This window comes from Pocillopora verrucosa, chromosome 6 (genome assembly GCF_036669915.1).
Source record: "Pocillopora verrucosa isolate sample1 chromosome 6, ASM3666991v2, whole genome shotgun sequence".
Taxonomy (NCBI): Eukaryota; Metazoa; Cnidaria; class Anthozoa; order Scleractinia; family Pocilloporidae; genus Pocillopora; species Pocillopora verrucosa.
This window is the reverse complement of record NC_089317.1, coordinates 22,177,825-22,197,291: the sequence shown is the minus strand read 5'-3', so window position 1 is coordinate 22,197,291 and position 19,467 is coordinate 22,177,825. Positions and strand designations below refer to the sequence as shown.

At 39.2% G+C, this 19,467-nt stretch overlaps 2 protein-coding genes across 2 annotated transcripts in view; both read right to left on the bottom strand.

The window, feature by feature from the left end:
* Positions 1-2,803: 2,803 nt before the first annotated feature.
* On the bottom strand, positions 2,804-13,758 carry LOC131783558 (coiled-coil domain-containing protein 191). The gene is made up of 15 exons (XM_059100317.2): positions 13,603-13,758; positions 13,485-13,520; positions 13,183-13,285; positions 12,716-12,958; positions 12,074-12,240; positions 10,797-11,020; positions 10,085-10,259; positions 8,997-9,187; positions 8,548-8,815; positions 7,703-8,195; positions 7,170-7,252; positions 6,476-6,577; positions 5,994-6,290; positions 4,407-4,561; positions 2,804-4,149 (listed from the first exon to the last, which is right to left on the bottom strand). The coding sequence occupies exons 1-15, from the start codon at positions 13,657-13,659 to the stop codon at positions 3,999-4,001; spliced, it is 2,745 nt and encodes a 914-aa protein (XP_058956300.2). The 5' UTR covers positions 13,660-13,758; the 3' UTR covers positions 2,804-3,998.
* A 717-nt stretch (positions 13,759-14,475) lies between these two features.
* LOC131783576 (dynein axonemal heavy chain 8-like) overlaps positions 14,476-19,467 on the bottom strand; it is a 50,800-nt gene continuing 45,808 nt past the window's right edge. Inside the window, 10 exon segments of the mRNA XM_059100341.2 lie at positions 14,476-14,946; positions 15,214-15,465; positions 15,622-15,681; positions 16,077-16,229; positions 16,321-16,477; positions 17,420-17,580; positions 17,976-18,077; positions 18,163-18,279; positions 18,636-18,791; positions 19,171-19,323. Coding sequence (XP_058956324.2) covers positions 14,659-14,946; positions 15,214-15,465; positions 15,622-15,681; positions 16,077-16,229; positions 16,321-16,477; positions 17,420-17,580; positions 17,976-18,077; positions 18,163-18,279; positions 18,636-18,791; positions 19,171-19,323 — 1,599 coding nt within the window. The 3' untranslated portion in view covers positions 14,476-14,658.

Genomic DNA, 19,467 nt, shown 5'->3' with positions numbered 1-19,467 from the left:
GTCTCTCCTTATTTTTCCTTCATGGACGGAACAAAATGAATTTCATTTAAGCTTTTGTAATGGACATTCGGAATTCATATTTTTCACAGAACGGTTGGAATTCTGCGCGAGGTTGGTGCGTTGGTAGAAAAAAAAATCCACGTTTAAAAGTCGGGAATTTATCAAAATTATTTTTTTGTCACTTGTCACGCCATCAAACTGAAAGCCAACGAACTGATACGGCTTAAAGCCAAGAATCATCGAGAAAATTTATACCAATCTGGCAAAGTCTTTCTTTCCGAGTCAATTTTCTTTCGATTTTGGAAGTCCATTTCTTTCGATCGCCCAAGTTTCGGACAAAAATTAATGAGGGGTAGTTTGAGTGGGCAAATTTGTTCCCTTTCATAAACTGCAAGTCCATTTCTTTCGATCGCCCAAACTTCGGACAAAAATCAATGGGGTGTAATTTGATGGGGCCAATTTTATTCCCTTTCATAAACTGCAAATGTAATGAGCGTAAATCAAATAAATATTGTTTCTTTTCGCCATAAAAATAGTAAGTTACCCGTTGCGTTCTGGCAACGGGTAACTTATACCCACCCAACCGGTCTTATACCCACTCCAAGACTATTGGAAAGTGAAGCCTGCGGAAAATTCCGAGTAATTAGAGGTACCTGACATCAGAAGGAAAAATCACACGTTCTTTGAAGGAAGTTTCGATGAGATTCAGGAAAAGAATATGTGGAAAAAACTCCACCTATTCAGAAAAAAAGGCTAAATAATAATTTGAAAATTATTTTCAAATTCTTGAAAATTAACAAGCTGCGGAAACCTAGGAACTTTGTTCCGATCACTTGGTTAATTTTACAAGGCCCGATAATATCAGGAGGCGGCACTCGCCATCAGAATAGAAATTGGCGACAGGGATAAAAAGGAGAGCTACGGAAACCTAGGAACTTTATTCCATTCACTTGGTCAATATGACAAGGCCCGAGATTATGAGGAGAAATAGAATTTTCAACTTTTTATATTTCGGCTTATCAATAAAGGGAAAAATTACTGAGCACTGATTGGTTGAGAGAGAGGGCATTTTTTTCTTAATCGAGGGCATTTTTAGTAATCAAGAGAGGACATGATTACCTGTTAATGATTGGCTAATCCGTTGCATTGCTAATCCGTTGCTTCCCAGATAAAAATAGACTGCGCGCGTGATTTTCCTTCGTATAAATTTTGCCCTTTATTGATAAACAAGTAATCCCATGAGACCTCGTACTATTAAGGATTAATTGCACTTGAGTTTTCAAAATTTTCCAAATTTTGGAAAATTTTGAAAACTCTCGTGCAATTAATCCTTAATAGTACTTGGCCTCATGTGATTACCTATACTAATCGCCCGGCGCACTACTTTTCAAATTTAAATCGCTTGCCCGAGTAAAGAGGAAATATAAACTCAAATAGATGACCGATGTTGTACATTCTTAGGAAAATTCCTCTTTGTTAGAGCGCTCCAGGATCATTATTAAGCTTTCCCTCCCCTCCTAAAAGAGGTATCATTTCTCACTTACATGAAGCGAGATCCTCTCGATTATGACATCACGTGATTGTTACAATATTTCTGTCTTATTTAGATTAACACCCTAACGAGATAAACGGAGATAGCAATGTGTTGTCTTTAAAAGTTACGACACTTATCAACCCAGCCGTTCCTCTTATTTACCAACTTTGTCTTCGATGACGCAAATCGCACTTACTGGAAAATGAACAGCTCATGAAGAGATAGTCATCGAGCACAAATAGCTTACCTTTTCGAGATAGAAGCTCCAACAAGTCTCGATTGCAATTTTTTGTCAAAAATCCAACGGTTCTTGCAAAATAATGTATACTGAGACCGGATGTTAACTGCTACCAAAGTGAATTGTTTCATTTTTGCATGCTCACATCTGCCATCGGTAAGAAAGTTAGACGTATAAAACCGAAATATATTTTTATCAGATGGCGCCGCTGTATCCGCATATCCGTATGTCTTCATCTTTCCTTCAGTGGAAGGAACAAAATAAATTTCATTTAAGCTTTTGTAATGGACTTTCCAAATTTATATTTTTTACATAACGGTTGGAATTCCGCTCGAGGCAGGAGCGTTAGTACATAGCCCTTCCGCTAACTCAGAGAATGTCGGAATTTAACCTTCAGAGAAGGTAGCTTGAAAGAAATCATCATGTCCACTGTCGGTTAAAATACCACTCTATTCGTCGATTTTAGTCAACTTTGGTAGGTCTAGGTGGGGTTAAAAACATTAAACCGACTTTGCCGCCTATGTATTTCTTTCAATTTCTATCGCACATATCAGAATTCTCTTCCGTCAAGTCATTTATCACATTATTCATAACTGAACGAGGTCCTGGACGGCGATCTTTCGTGTTCGTTTAATTTCTTCCCCAAACCTCTACTCGCATTCAGCTCGCAAACGAGGTTCTGCCGAGGCACGACATGTACTTGATTTAACTGTTTACGTCTTTGGCCGAAATGAATTATTTCTTTTGCATTTTAAATCGAGATAATGCCTCCGAAGAAACTACCGAAGTTAGATGATACTTGAGGCCAAAGAAAACTTTCAACTTTTTTTTAACCAAGCGGTGTGTGCACTCCGATTGCGTTGTATTGTGGTAGCTTCATTTTCAATATGGCGGTGAAAGCGGTAGAAATCGGCAGATTTTTACTGAACATTTCGCAAGTTAGGCCGTTTCTTTTTCTTTTCACCATAGGTAAATGTAATTTGATTTATTAAGAATGCGTAAAAGTATTTTTTGTACATATCTGTCGGGTATGCTATTGTTCTTATGGACAAACGTAATCACTGTTTTTTTTAGTATGTAATTTGAGACTGGTTTTCGAGTTAGTCAAATTTGATGTACGTCGTTGTTTGGAGCCTTTCAAAGATTTGGATGGCCGCTTTGATCCTCCTTCAACAGCTCTGACGAAAAGCTCTCAGACGCTCTCCAACGGTACATGTGTTTCTCCGCATTTTAAGTGCTAGTGTTTGAGAGCGATAACGACCGAGAAGAGGCCTATTGTTGCGTTACACAGCGTTACTTTCCTAAGTAAAAACAAATTAACTAATCGCGAGTGTTGTATGGTAAATCTACTATCTTGATCATTGAATGAAGGACAGGTGAATTAGAGCAATGGAAGGAGTCACTTGACCAATGAACAACTTTACAATGCACATGGCGACGCGCCGGGTAAGCGGGAAAGCAAAAGGCAGTCGATCGTTAAAAGGTGTTGATAGACTTGTGCGACTCCTGCCATTCGCTCAGCTGTTATTAAGATATCTTTTGATGACTTTTGTACTTGATGACAGTATTACAATAAAATTCGTTGATTGATTGAGAAATGTAAAACTTAAATAAATAAAATAAAAAAGTGAAAAACTGGAAAAAAAATACTGTACATACTGTCACGAATTGCTATTTCCGTTTTCCTTTTCATCCGGCCCATACTTCTACCAAATGGCCCATAACTTTACAAAGTTATGGGCCATTTGTCTAATTTGCCTTCCCAATCCCTGCATTGTACATCTAAACAAAATGTTTCCAGGGAAGCCGTTTGCGGGTTCAAATGGGACGTACATGTAGTAAAAATTCTGACGATGGAACGATAAGAGAAGGTATTTTGAACGCTAGGGATTTATGAAAAGGAAGGTTTTGTATATCCGCACAATTATACGTTAGTTCGCAAAAGTAGAAAGCGGTTTCTGTACTCTTTAAATGTAACACCATTAAGAAAAATCGAGGACTACATGACCAGTTAAAACCGCCATTCTATTAGGGACCTCTTGGATAGATTTTTAATTGAGATGTATTGTTTGTAAATAAAAATACTTCTAAGAAAGAATTCGAGCGAGATTTTGAATCCAAGTTCTCGCCCTGCAGCCAGACGATCAGGAAAAATTCTTGGTCCTAGCTTTGCGTGAACAAAGATGTGGAAGTCTGGGGAGAGGTCACGCGGCGCTCTTAGGATGATCAGGGTGATGTTTCCGTTAACGACTGAAAATCAGGCAGCCATGAGTGAACTCTTTTCCTCAAGTCCGCCCTCCTGACTTCCTTTTCTCGTTCTGATCTCAACATTGGTATGTACTTTTTCCAGTAGATCATCGCGAGTTTCTTCAATCGCCTATGAATGTAACCGAAACATCTATTCAAAACAAAGACATTGCCACTGGCGCTTGAGGAAAGCGCGGGAAAACAACCCTACGCTGCCACACGCGCCAAGAAAAAAGGCGGGAAGGCATCGATCTGTTTCCACGCACGTTAAAAAATACAACACGTGACCACTACAACAGTGATCAACAAATACCAAACTGAAAAAGGACACAAAACTAATCAAAAATTCTTTCCGAAACCAATGAAAGACATTCTATTTGCTTTTACCATTCATTGTGTTCCTCGGCTGCCCTCTCTTTCTCCCATAACAGGATCTGTTGCTCGGTAACGTAGTCCTGCCAGAGTCTGAAGTATTTTTTCACAAGGTACGAGGAACAATAATCTTCGGCGACCAACTGCAGTCGGACAGCATGCTGGCCAAACTGCAACATACACAACAGTAATTTTATTGGATTCCTGACCAAAATGTGTCCAACAATAGTAGAATGTAATTCAAACTAAACAGTCGAACCCAGAGTTTTAACTAAGAAAAAAAAGAGCACGATACTCGACTCCAAAAAGATAGTTGTCACATTTCGCCGGTTACACATATCTAGCTTGCTTGTTCAACCACAACCAAGGTTACCTCATCAGCCAATAAGAAAAAAAATTACCAACTAGAATTCAAAGTAAAATCAAGCAAACTTCCTGGAACGGGGAAAAAATCGAGTGAAGTCTGGCGAGCAGGCCTTCATTAATAGCGCTGCAGGACGCGAGTTTCTCCGCCCACGGGAAGTTTTCAGAAGTGTCCGGGAGAGGTTTGCTGAGTGTCTTGCATTAATTATCAGTGCTTCTCCCTTAAACTCCCAAGATCTAAGTGATAATTCTCCCCTTTAACTGCTACACATTTCCTTGGAAATCAGTTATGAGAATTTGGTGTTTTATCAAGAAAAGAACTCCTACCCAATGAGTTTGAGTATTCTCATTACCTGTATGCTGTGTGGATATCAAAGGGAGAAGTTACGCGTTAATCACTTCTGGGAGTTAAAGGTTTAACCCTTGCAGATTTCTCGCCAGCTGACCTTGCTCAAGGCTTCATACTTCCCTCGTGCGGAGAAACGCTCGTCCCGAAGCGCTAATAATGAGCGTCTTCCCGCACGCTATCTAGAGTAATCTGGTTGTGATTGGGGTTGTTGTTTTATTTCATAGGTACTGAGATTAACCCACAAAAATCGTACAGAATAAAATTCGTACTGATTCTAAATGTAGCCAATCAGGAGTACGAACGACAAAATTTCACCGTGAAAAATTATCGTTCGTCCAATCAGCAACGCGAACGACGAAATTTCACTAATGATGAATGAACGTACTGAAGAGAACGTCATGCGAGAGCCGTTTCACAAAACCCGTGCGCTTTGAAAAATGGCCGAGGGAAGGTTCGCTTCTGTTTACTCAGTTGAAGAATTCATTTTAGAACACGAAAACAAAAATACCGCTCAAAAACTGAAAGAGATGTAAGATTGCTTGAAAGATTTTTGAAAACGAAGGACGAAGACAGGAAAATTGAAGATATTCCAGCGGCTGAGTTGAATGAATTCATTAGCGAATTTATTATCTCCTAGAACTAATTTTTACGCTTTTCATCGCCCCATTTGTGCTATTTGTCTACCAAAGACAACACGAAAAAATCTCAGCACCTATGAAATAAGCACATTACAGCATGGAAAATGCTTTGTACGATTTTCATTCACTCGTTGATACGTATCAGAAAACTCACTCGTTCGCTGCGCTCACTCGTTCGTTTTCTGATACTACACAACTCGTGAATAAAAATCGTACGCGCGCATTTTCCATGAAGTAATCTCTATTTCTGACCTTTCTCCACTGTCTCCACATTCGTCGCAACAAAATATTTTGGTGCAACGCTTCTGATGCCTCAAGTCTATCTTCATTCGCTCTTCTTGTGAAATCCAGCCACGGATGGAAACATCTTGTAAGCAACAGTCTATTATGATGTAATACTGCACATGACATATTTTCCCGTGTCGTCTCCACTAGATGTCTCCACGGTGACAAGCCGTACTTTTTCAGCAGGACACAAGCGTAGTGCTGGGTTGCTAGGGAAATCTGCTGTCGGTTTTGTTCTAACTGCCGTTGTTTCTCGAGCTCTCGCTGTGACAAAGGGACAATAGAACTCTGTATATCGCAACTCGATGTTCAAATAACAAATTCACGTACAAAAGCGTTTAGGCTATCCTTTACAAAGCCCGAAACTCCCGCAGTGCATCAAGGATGATGATCATCGGCTTATTCGTGTTGGGAGAAAATAGATATTTAATAGATAACGAGTTTCTCACCTCTCTAGCGATGCGTTTCTCTTCTCTTCTTTTTTGTAACGCTTCTTGTTTCTCCGCTAACAATTCTGCTTCTTTACGCTCTTGTTCCTTTTTGAGAAATTCCTGCCATTATGGTAATACTATGTGTAAGCATGAAAAAGCTGAAAAAGGTTTGACAATGTTATGTGTGACACAATCTTTCACGCATGGTAAAATATGTCACACTGGAGGAAGAAACAATAAAACCTGGTGTTTGTGGGCTCAAACGATTCTTGTCATACGCATGACCAATGGAACCATAAGTTTTTCTTACAGGAACTACCTTAAATTTTTGAGATTTTTTATCGTTACCCAGTGTTCATGACGGCAATAAAATCAAGCAAAGCGACATGTTGTCAACAGAACACGCGGAGAGACTTGTGGTAAAGACCCTTTGCAGTGACTTGCCGCGTGCGTCGATCTTACCCTTAGCACTTCAATCTCGGTATACATAGTCTCCTAACTGTTCTCGATAATTTATTATGGTATTGACAAGAATAATCTGTGAAACGATGAAATGTTGTTATAGTTCGTGATCATCCCCTTCATTCTCGCGACTTGAATGTTTCAGAGTTTCAGTAGTGATGTTGTAGAAATTGGATGCTCTTCACTCTTGAATTTTACGGTTAAAAGCAGAAATGCGCACAATTCAGAGTTTATTAAAGTGTTCACGTACCAGTCTCTCCTCTTCCGCCTTTCTCTTTTTTTCGTCCAAAGCTTTCTTTCGCTCCTGGCGTTTCTGAGCACGTTCCTCCATGGCTTGAAAGGAAGCCAAGTTAAGTTAGTATTGGTCGTTGCCTAGATAGAATCTTGTTGAAAAATCATTATCCAAACTTGTCGAGATAATCACAATCATCATGATAATATTTTTTGATGCACTACCATCAAAATATGACTTTTACACTGCAAGAATAATAAGGAAAGAATTTAGGATTGAAAAGATGAGAAAATAAAGAAATAAACGAGAATTCTTTTTACTGGGGAGGAAGTGTTTGAAATTGTTATTGCAAATGAGCCGTGGTTGAGGTGAATTTTGTCGACAAGAACATACCAAACGAGTGGAGAAAGCTTTTCACGCTGGTTTCTTCGCTCCCGGCTAGAAGCGAAACTAGGGCAGAATAATCAGTCATCGGTTGCCAGAAAAGTTCATGTTGCCATAACATGATGCAAAATATGACTCACGTCTACGAGATTTACTGTACAACTTACCCAGATGTAACGGTTTTGTGGTTGGCTTCTGTGATTTGACAACGGCTTCTCGTGAAGTGTACTTACTAGGTGCAGAGGATCTGCCATTGTCCAACGAAGTACTACTGGCTGATCGCCCAGTTAAAACATGTTCTCTAGATTCCGCCTCTTGTGAATCAAGTCTTTCATCAGATTTACTCTTTGAAAAACCTGGGTTAGTTTCCTTGTCTTCACTTTTCGCTTTTTCTCTATTTTTGGTTGTAGAATAAAGTGTTTCAATGTTTTCCACTTCACTGTAACTGCGTTGTCGATTGGATTTACTCCTAGCCTCTCTGCCTGTCTGGAATTCTCTCTTGGATTGCTCCTTTCTCTGTTGCTCACTCCAAGCTGGTTTAATTATTGGTGGTTTGTCACTAACTTTAGTCCTTCTTGAGGAAATCTCCTCTGGATCTATTACATTTGTCAAGGAATGTTTGTGGTTTACCGTCCTTGCAGGTTGTGAGAAAATTTCGTCCTAAGAAGTACAAACAACAATCATAATTTTAATAACCCCATTTTTAAAGCACCATTCCTCGAGTCGTTCATTTAACAAATAGATTCAAAGTTGCTGTGCGTCTGTTTAGCAATAGATCACAGATGACGTCAAAATGTGGTAACAACGAAAACGTGGCACAGGGGACCAGTCGAGTGTGTCACTGATGTTCTTACCATATCAACCTGCATTACAGGTTTAGGCGTGAAGTTTCGGCTTAGAACGAATCGTGCTTCGTGGTTGTGGTTTAGCGAAGAAATTTTACTAAAAACAACCTCCCTGCTTCGCAAAACACAGCTTATTTTCCAGCGGCGCTTAAATCTCCAAGCCTTACCAGTTTTCTCGCAGTGCTTGAGCTCTGCACATCCTTATCATCTTCAATGTCTTGAAGTTCTAACCCCGTGTTAGTATTTTCCCCCCGCTCACTCCACAATCTTCCAGTAGCTGCTGCTTGCAGTAACGCCGCCATCTTTTGTGTCTTTTTTTCGTGTTCTTCCTGAAGCTGTCTTCTTTCTTGTTCTCTTTTCACCCACTGTTGCCACGACCGAAGGCAGCGCAGCAACAAATGACGACGATGGAATTTCAAAGACAATTGCTCCTTTCTGAAACATCAAGAAATTTTTGGCTGAGAAATTTTATAAGGTGAGGAGTTTTCAGTTTGGTAAAATTAACATAGAGAGATTCTTCAAATTAGACTTGAACTGCTTCTCCATTTGCGACCAGTCCTAGAGAAGGATTATTTGGAAAGAATCGGCAAGCAAACGCAAATTACATATACTGTACCTGTGCTTTTCTTTCATCTCCATGGTGATGGTTTGAGCCTCCTTATCAGATCTTATGTGATTGACGTAGGCCAACCATGCATTCCAAGCTCTTAGTTTACAACGCCAGTCAGACATAGCTTTTGCTTTACCAAGTTTGATCCTCTGTGATGCAACAACTGAATACCAAGCTGAGAAGTGTCTCTGGAGAATCTGATATCAAGTAAAAGAGAAAATAATGAGACTGATTTGGTATTTAGTGCATATTCAACCACTAAAATGTAATTTCACCAAATAACGCAGAGACAACTAAAAATACTTGAGACCCTAATACATTGCAGTTTACCAATTTGACCGGTTTGCAGGAAAGAGACTAGTTTCACCTTTAGACAAACAGAGATCGAATACGAATGGAAAACACGTATAACGGAGATATAATGGTCAAACTGGACGTTAAAACGCTCGAAAACTACTCCTTTACAAACATGTAAATCCCTTGTCATTAATCTTTTCGCTTTATCCAATCGAATTGAACACATTTCACTGCCTCTCTGTGCTGTGTACATCAATAGCGAACCTGTATAACAATCCTTTCCGATCAAATTGACCATATTTTACTTGCTGTCTGTGCTATCTGTAAAATTATATTGCCAGGTTACACTCCTTTCCGTCTCCTTCAAACCACGCGGGAAAAACGTGCAAGGAGAGAGCGCCGCGCGAGAGCACAATTTTGTTCCTATTTGCTCTATACATTTGCAAGACTCCTGCTGTTCTCACCCGTATTCCTTTGAGCAAAAAGGAAACGGAAAAGAACGCTTCGCAGGCGAGACGTTACCACACGCAGTCTAGCAATAAAAACATAAGACAGGGTGACATTTGATAAAGGAGAAAAGTTTCTACAGAAAAATGCGTTACTGCGTCAGTGAGGGTATTAAAAGATAATGATCAACTGAGTTGATATGTAAATTGGCCACCGTAAAGAGTTTATAAAGCTGATGTATTAGCGTTAGCCCTTTGTTAGACGTTGGAAACTTCAGTTAGAATAACACTAGGTAAAATTACAGACTCTAAGAAAAAAATCTTTCAACAATTAACATAATTTGAGTATACCCTAAGACTGTTGCTGGCCTCTTTTGCTGCCCTCTTCTCCATCTGTTCCAACAACATTCTCCTCATCTCCTCTTTATCTTCTGCGTCCCTCCTCAGCTGTTCTTCCTTCTTCCTCTGCTCTTCCTCGAGATATTGCCGAGCCAGCAACTCCGCTTCCTTCTCTTTGCGCCGCTCACTATGAAGCAATAACAACAACATAAAGCAGACATGTGATCAGAATAAAGAAAAATATGAAATGGGGATTATCATTTGATCCAATACCAAATTCTCCAAACTAACATCACAGGAATTGTAAGGCAGGCAGTAAGGAGAATTATTAACAAGATCCTGGGAGTGAAAGATGAAAGAGTTAAAGGTACTCACTTGTGGACTAAGCAGTAAAACACTTTGTTGTCCTGATCTGAAATAAATTTTAACCTTAGACCGCTGGGATTTTTCATAAGACTGGCTACTCAAACAAAGTTTTCTATAGACCCTTGAGATATTGCTAATTTGAAAAATTGCTGACATAAACTATTAAAAAATCATTCACAAAAGGATAACATGCAATTTGTGGCAATGGTCATTACCACAAACAAGCCTTCACCATGGCTTGATGACAGCGTATCAGATAAATATAGCAATCAGATAACACCACTTAAACAACATCTGCTTGAGGTTGTACAGATATTGTTACAGATAATTTTAATCAAAGCACTTCAAACAAGCTCACTTGTCTAGTTTTTCCTTGGTAGCCTTCTTCTCCTCCTCCATAGCTCTGCGGATCTTGTTCATTTCTTTTTGTATTTGATCCTCTTCTCTTTTGAGTTTTGCTTGTTGCTCTCTTTCTTCCCTGAGCAAATGTTGACGAGCTTCTGCTTCTGCTTGCTTACGAGCTGCATTTTCTCTTCGTTTCTTTTCTATATCCTTCTGTCTTGCTCGACTTTTCTCTTTCACCTAATACAATGGTAGAATTATGTTTGCATTTAAGCTCTCAGGAGTGGAGTTGTTCATAATGCTCTTTTTTAATTGACATGTTTCATTAACCAATAAACATGTATCTCCTGTGTCTTGAATTTTTGCTCTGGATGAAATACATCAAAACAAGAGTGACTGTGACTTTTCTTTCTGTTGTATCATAACATAACCTAAATTCTTAGGAGTTACAACAATTGCCATTGAAAAAAAACAAAACAAAAAAAACAGCTATAATGTTCAGAGGGATGTTAGTGGGGTTTGGGTGAGGAGATGGGAGAAAATTGGTATGCCATCCCAGGGTTCTACCATCCTGGTTTTATATATCAACTATTTTGTCACGGATTTTAGTACTGACAGTAACTTGACCTACATTACAAAGACATTTTTGGCTGCTTTTGTGTTTTGTGTTCCATAAAGAAAATTGTGAAACATTTTCACTAGCATAGGATTTAAATCTAAATTCCTTCTTTATTGTAGAGCCAGCTCAATTTTCGATCATATTTAACTCTTTAACCCCCTAAGAGTGACCAGCCTCTAATTTCTCCTTACAATATCAACTCTGAGTCATACATTAAGGTTATAAGAATAAGGGAAATGATCCCCAACTTAAGAAGCTCTTGATTGATAAACAAATTCTCCTTGTTAGCATCTTAAGAAATGTATGGAGAACAGTATGGAGAATATGCATAATGATATTAAGTGTAAAGGTTTAAAACAATGATGGTTGTATATTTATGATTATTAAAAGAATATCATCAAATCAATTTTAATTTCCTTCTTCATTGCAGAAAAAGCTTAACTTTCTATGATATTTAAACTGATGATGGTTGTACATTGATTATCATTAAACAAATATCATCAGAATAAGGTTTAATTTCCTTCTCTATACACAACCAGCTTAGCTTTCAATCATCTTTAAAACAATGATACTAGTACAATGGTGATTAACAGTACTAAAAGAATATCATCGGCTAAAGATACATGTAGCAACTTCTATAAATTTGTGACTGATTCATATGAGGCCCACTGTACCTGTTTATGTCGGAGCTCCATCTTAGGCCTTGGGTCTTTTTTCTTTTTGCTGCCATCAAATCCTAAGTCATTCAAGATCTCTTTTTCAACAACATTCTTGTCCAACATGTCCCTTAGTATATGCTGAACTGATATCTCATCATTAAGGTCTTCATCATATTCTGCACCTACAAGTAATATGAACATGACAACTGAAGTCTGCAACCTGAAAAAATTCATTATTTTCCAGCAACAGTAATCTTTATTAATACATGTGTATTCACTTTAATACCATTAATAATGTAAATGAAAAAATTTGGCACTTCTAGATGGGCTGAAAACAAGTGCATTCTTGTCTAACAAGTGTGCAAGAGAGCAAAGTCGTAACAAGAGTGCATGGTTATAATACTAGGGTAAATTACAAATAGGGTGCACACGCTTTCAAAATCTTGTCTGTCTTGACTTTCTGTGATGCTTTTTTTTTCATGTAAATTATTAACAAGTAAAAACATGATCTTTCATGCAATTTGGTGTCATAAGCGCTTGTAAATTTTTCAAAAACTACAAACTGCACTTGCCTTACAAGCTTATTAACACCAAACTTCCCTCCAAATCATGTTATCACCTAAGTATACACATTTTTTCATGAAGTATATATCTTACCCATAGCATTAGGAACCTGGTTGCTATGATAACTGTTCAGTGTTGACCAGTCATGTGACTGTAAGAACTGGTCAGGCATATCCCTATAATCACTGTAATCATCATCAGTAATGGATTTTCTTGTGACTTGTTCCAAGGGTTTGCCTTGCTGTGCCCACTTTTCATGCTTAAATTGCACTTCTAAATTAAATTGATCATCTTGATGTTTCTTTTCATGAAGCCAGGAATCCAATAAATCTTGTGCTGAAAGCAATGGGGGAAATAAATAAACCCACTTTGAGCAACAGTTCCATGATGCAATGCTATGAAATTATTTTTTTCCACAACAACAATTAAGCACTAAGGTAGTGCACACTGCTACACATTTTAAGATGACTGAGCTCTAGGGGATACTCAAGGATATTTATAAGAATCTGGCCAACTGCGATATTTCAGAAAATAAAAATTAAAAATACTGTTTCTCTTACCTTCCACCAATGCATCATCGTCAACATGGACTTGTTCTAGAACACTTTGATAATTGTTTCCAAAAACTTCTCTGGCAGCTTGAGTTGATTCTCTCTGTACTCTCTAGAGTATCAGTAAGGGATTTTTGTGTTAATCTAAGGGACACAAGATCCTCTGAAATTTTTCAATAACTCACGTATGGATTTATAAAATTGTCAATGTTTGGCTGTGACAATACACATAAACTTACTACTATTATCCTCAGCGGTTGCTGAAGTTTGCTAACGAAAAGCAATGAAAATTCAGCGATTTAAACTTTTACCTTGATCCAATCCTGAACCTCACTTCGTCCGGAGTACTGTTGGAAATATGGAGTCTAAAAGTTAGCATTCGTTGAAATCAGAAATGTACGAAGTGTCAATTCTCTGCTATGAGCTCACCGTCTTGGGATTTGTTTGTCGGTTCCATTTAAACAGGTTTTGTCTCGCCCCTGCCATTGTGTATTCTTATAATTGCGGTTAAAGTGGAAATTTAAAGCAGCAAACCAATAATATAAAATAGGACACCAGAAGATTGTTTTCATGGACATCTCAAACTTTCCGCCATTTTGAATAATACCCATGAGGCACTGCCATCCTAACTACTACTCATTCTTCTTCGCGACATTTAGTCGACCATAGGTTGCCCAAGGGGGTAAAGGAGGGGAAAGAAATCGAGGCAATAATTTAGCTCGCCAAGAAAGAGAGGAGTGTTAGGTATAAGGGAGATGGTAGCCTGGAAATAGTCTCTTTCTTTCGAAGAAGTCCGTTCGAAGAGCTGAAAAGAGTAGCACCGAAGATATGCGGCGGCCTCGATGAAGGCGCCTTTCCTAATGCCTTGTTTCTAGTAGGAAACTTGAATGACCAACCAAAAAATGGAGGCTGCTAGTACTTTAGAGAGATGGGCGGGAGTTCATGATATGGAGATTTTTTTTTAATTTGAAAGTCGGATTAGGAACCGAAATAGTTTATGGAAGCAAGAGATTCCCCCAACCCCCCTCCCCCCATTCCGTCCTCCTCCATAGGACATCCATAAGGTATTATGTCGAGTCTAAGGCTTATTTGCTATAACAAAAGATACTGGTGCCACCCTAAAAGCGTTCTTTACAGTTTGTAGAAAGTCTTATGTAGTCTCTATAAAGATCTTTAATTGTTCAGGAACAGAAATATAACAACAAGCCTTTTGTAAACAGACTTTTTATTGAAAACATTTCGTTCTTTGATATTTGAAAAATGTTTTCTTTAAATTTACATATAGCATAAAAGAAAGACCGAAACGTTCTGCAGAACTATTTGTTTTATCAGATTAAAAGAACATTGAGAGTCATAACATTTGACCAAAATCGCAATCTAAACGACGAAGTTCAATAATATACCAAACTAAGAGTGCCAAGGTTAAGGTCAAGTGTAGCACAAAAGTAGAAAAAAATGGAAGTGGAAAATTACACCAGATTCCAATCACTTAATGTCGCACAAAAGAGCGACCCCTCTAAGAATCCAATGATCGGGACTCAGCACAGTCTTGAGCCACAGCGGGGTGATGTAAGTCAAATCAGTCCTCTGCGGTTTCTTGTATACGGGGCACTGGTACAGACGGGAATCCTTGGGTGCTGTGGAGTTCACAGCATACACGTGTACCACAGGGAGAAGGGTGAAGAGAACTTTGGGCTGAGGTTCAATTAGTTTACAGCCACGGCGGTCCCAGCCGGCACCATCCAGGTACAAGCCATATATGTACACACCTTCCTGTTATGATAGTAACATGAAAGTATTGTTAAAAGACATAGGTCTATGATGCTTTTCTGAAGGGGCGTATATTAAAGGTTTGTGAATGTAAAAGTTTGAGCGCTAGTCAGCGTAAATGTCTCATTCCCTTGAACTGTAAACGACATTGGACACCTTAGAGCCACTATCTACGTTAGCAATCCAACATGGCAGTCATAAGGGATCGGGGGAAAAGTACCCCCAGGAATTGGATGTTATTACCAATAAATAAATACTACCGAAACCCACCGATGGAGGGGAATTTATGTCTTCCTTCATTGCCCTGATGACATCATTGTGCAATACTACAGAGTCCAAGGCCCAACCCTTGTGTGCACGCGTGACCTCCTGTCTCATTGCTGTGAGAAAGCCCTGAGGATTGAAGAAACCAGTCATCCAGAAAACACTGGGTCGGCCATTGAAAATCCATGTAGAGAATTGGTTGTTCCTCTCCAGAAACTCTGTGAACCAGAAACCCAGGGTCGATGACTCCCACGAGATCTGAAGGGAAAAAAAAGACAAATTGTGTCCGCTATCACAGAATTGATTATTCTTGAGAATGAACATGCCGTACAATGACACCGCATTCACGAAAATAGTTCAGTCAGACTTTGTCTACTATCTTCTTTATCATTCTTAAAAACGAAAACGCCCCACCTTTCTCCACAGCGCAGGAATTCTAGCATCGTACATGTTGTCCAGTGCGTCTCGTAGATTCTATTGTCAAGGATATAAAATTAGTTTCAAACACATTTTGACATCCGGACTGGGTTTTATAAGCTTTCCCTTGAGTTCAATTAGATTTAGTTTATGTTTTGCTTTTCTTTTTCTTTTGTTTACTTGTCTCTGGAAAAAATAACGAACATAAAGAACAAAAATTAACAGCGACATCACTGAGCGATTTCATCGTAATTTTAAACTGATCATCCCTATAATTTCTATTGAAACTAATGGAGTATTCGCATTCTTTAAAAAAACGGTTTCTCACTAGCACATATCGCCAATCAAATTTTTCCTTTGAATGATGATTGCGCAATTGTGCTGTTCACTGGCAAATTGGGCAGCCACTTAAAAAAAAGAGCTTCGTTTACCGTTAAAAGATTCCTAAATACCTCGCTCATTATAATTGTTCCTTCTATTGCCAGCTTTAAGTCAGTCAGGGTCTGCCGTACCAAAGTGATCACTCGCTGCATACGGTCGATCTCTTGTCTCAAAAAGATGTTCATGGAAGCAAGAGCTCCCATTTTCTGCAGTCGCGCTCTCACCTGCACACAGACGAAGAATGTCAAAGTGTTTCGTCTCGCATCTCATGGAAAAGAACTCAAACTTTCACTACGATACAAACATCTTTCTTACCTCGTGTGGTACGTAATCATTCGGAAGTTTATCCAGCATGTCATCTGCTTGTCTGGTGACTACACTCTCACGAGTCTCCCCAGATCCTCCCCCTGAGTCTTTAGGTTGGATGCTCATGATGGTGTCCAGAACCTCTTTAGCTGTATTGCTCTGGTATCTGAAAGGCAAGTAAAGAGGTAACAAGACAACTGATATTAGAAAATTTGTTGAAGAAATAAACTAAGAAATGAGACCAAGTCGCAGGAAATACGACGGTAGCAGTTCTTTGTTGCAAAGGAGTGAATAGAAGTGGCGAATGAGGGTGAGGAATGTTAGCGCGGATGCTGTGGATTACGAGGGGATAAAACTACGGGTAAGTGAAAGGACATCCTAAAGCAGACCTCGAAATTACGGCAGCTCAATGGACAATGTCCTGTCAAATATAGGTTTTCTGACACTAGTCTCCAAAATCAGACACTAGCGTCAAAAATCGGACATTAGTGTCCAAAATCAGACGCTAGTGTTCAAAATTGGACACTAGCGTTCAAAATCGACACTAGTGTCCAAAATCGGACACTTGCGTCCCAAATTGAATAGTTTATCAGCTTGCTAGCTATAGTGGGTATTGATGTTTAACGGTATGCATAAATCTGAAACAACAAATTAACATTGATTTTGCCGAACGTTACGGCTATATCGCTTTTCCTGCATTGAGTTCAAGGCTCCTTGTGCAAGAAGAGGAGTGAATAGGTTTATTTTATTAAATAGGAGGGGGGAGGAAAATTTATTGAGATATTCATTACGTGATGGATATTTCTCTCGCAAAAACTGGATTGTGTCCGATAAAAAATAGGTTTGATGGGACAACCTGACATGAAATTGTTTCGAGTCTGGTAAAGATAAACTGCCGAGAGGAAATAAGCCAAACACATTTCCTGTCTACACTCTATATGCCTATTAAATTTCCTTGTTTGCCATCCGTCTTTTCACAGCCGTTCCGTTTAACGGATGAAAGAGATGAATTCCCCAAATAAAAATACTGAGAGATGGCAATTGGAACGTATCATGTTGATTTGCGAATCGTAATTTGTTTGTGAAAATGAAAAGAAGATTAACTTACGTGATATCTGCATTTGGGTGCAGGCCAAACACTTGAGGCGTGTCCACAGATGGGAGAGCTTGAATAGCCTCGAAGAAATTCTCCAAACTACGACACTTAGGGATCTTGTAACCAGTGTAGAAACAGAAGTCTTCAGTGAACATGTGCTCTCCGAACCACACCTGAAACAAAACCACGACGTTAATGCAATGACAAATGTCGCGGTTCTTTAGTACAAGAAGGACGTTGTGGTTCACAGATTAACACCCTTGATTGCAGATCGAAAGATAATGATGTCGTGTGTCAGGAAAGCTATGGGAGTCTCGAATAAAGACTTTTTCTTACCCCGAAAAATGTTGGCGACAATTGAGTCCTAAAGTTGATGGGCCATGCTTATACATTTGCACATGTGTGGGGTTCTTTGTCGATCATTTAATTCCGTTTAGCCGCATATTGAACTGTTTTATCGTCGAATAGTTGTAAGAATCGAAAACCACAGGACACAAAAACGAAATTAACGAAGGTCACTGACACGAAGTGGTTTGAGGAAAAAAGGAATTCTCGACAATGCTATTACCTTAGCAAATGTGTTCAACAGGCGCTTGTCATAATCATCCGTGACCCTTCCTCCGTACTGCACTTCTCCCAGCATGTACCTCACTGTATTCCAAGACACGCCCTGTACAAATGAGAAAGGACTTACAGTTAAGGTGACGTTAAAATAACGAAAAGGAGATTGTAAGTTTAAATCGCGAGCTGAGTACCTTTTTGGGATCGATATCATCCAAGTGGTTTTGGACAAACTGCACACTCGCGGCAAAATCGGCCTGATTGAACTCGTAAGGGATATTCCAGCCCAAAGGACCAAACTTACGCCTTTCCTGTTGAAATGGAATACGTCACTGACAAAATATGTTGAAAAAGAGCTTCAACCCAATAACGAACTAAGAAGCCGTATATTCAAAATATCCCCTTTAAGGCAGAGCAAAACAGCCACAGCTTTTGGAGGCTTTGACAGCAGGAGAGCGGTAAAAGAAATAATGAACGTGCAAACTCCGACAGTTTTTGTGTCGACCTCAATAGCTGGGATAAATGAGCCAACCCATATCCGTGACAGCAATGAGACATTTGCGAAAGGGTAAATGTAGTTTTTTAAACTAACAACAATACGTTATCTGCACTGCACTGGTGCAAAAAGTTTCCGGTAAGGTTTTGAGTAGAGAAAATCTCTCCTGACCTGAACGACAGTATGCAAGAAAGCAACAGCATACAGAGTTGGCTTCCACTGAGGCATGTTAGTGACATCCAACTGATCTTGAGTAATGCCAGCGTAAGTTCTCTTCAGTCCTGGTTTCACACCTTGTGGCGGCTCATTTGTAAATTTGATTGAAGACTACGAGAGAAACAGCCGTACTTAAGTTATATTCATAAATGGTTCTTTGGGTTTGTGAGCAAATGGGAAAATTATTTAACATGTGATGTGTTTTGTAACAGCTAAACGTTTAGAACAAAACATAAAGCTAGTTATTTAAGAAGAGATCAAGTCCTTCGCGACAGCAATGTTTCTTGTCTCTTGAGTATCTTGGAGCCCTCAACAACAACTCCGGCCCTATTCGCACATCTCCAGATGTCTCCTAAGCCGGGGATTCATCCTCCGTTTTACACACGAAGGCGAAATTTTCAAGAACAAGTACAAAAAAGAACTTTCAGGAAATAGAAGACAGGAAAAACTTTTCATTATTCACACTGGAAGGTATAAACTACAGCCTTACCTGCAGAAGACTGATGGGAAACTGGTTGTGTGCCTCTGTTGTGATCCAGACTCTAAAGCCCTCGTGGGAAGACTCTGAAGTAGTCACAGTCTCCAGAAGCTCATCCATGAAGTTCAATCCAAGGTGACAGTTCTGTAAGAGGACCCAGCCTCCCTACAGTTTTAAAAGAAGACTTTTATAATTTCTAAAGGTGTACCATTTGGGGAGGTAGAGCACCACCAAGCAGTTGAAACACCTTTTTACAAAAGTGACAAAATTTGGTTGCAACTAATAAACATTAGGCTACCATAACCTGGA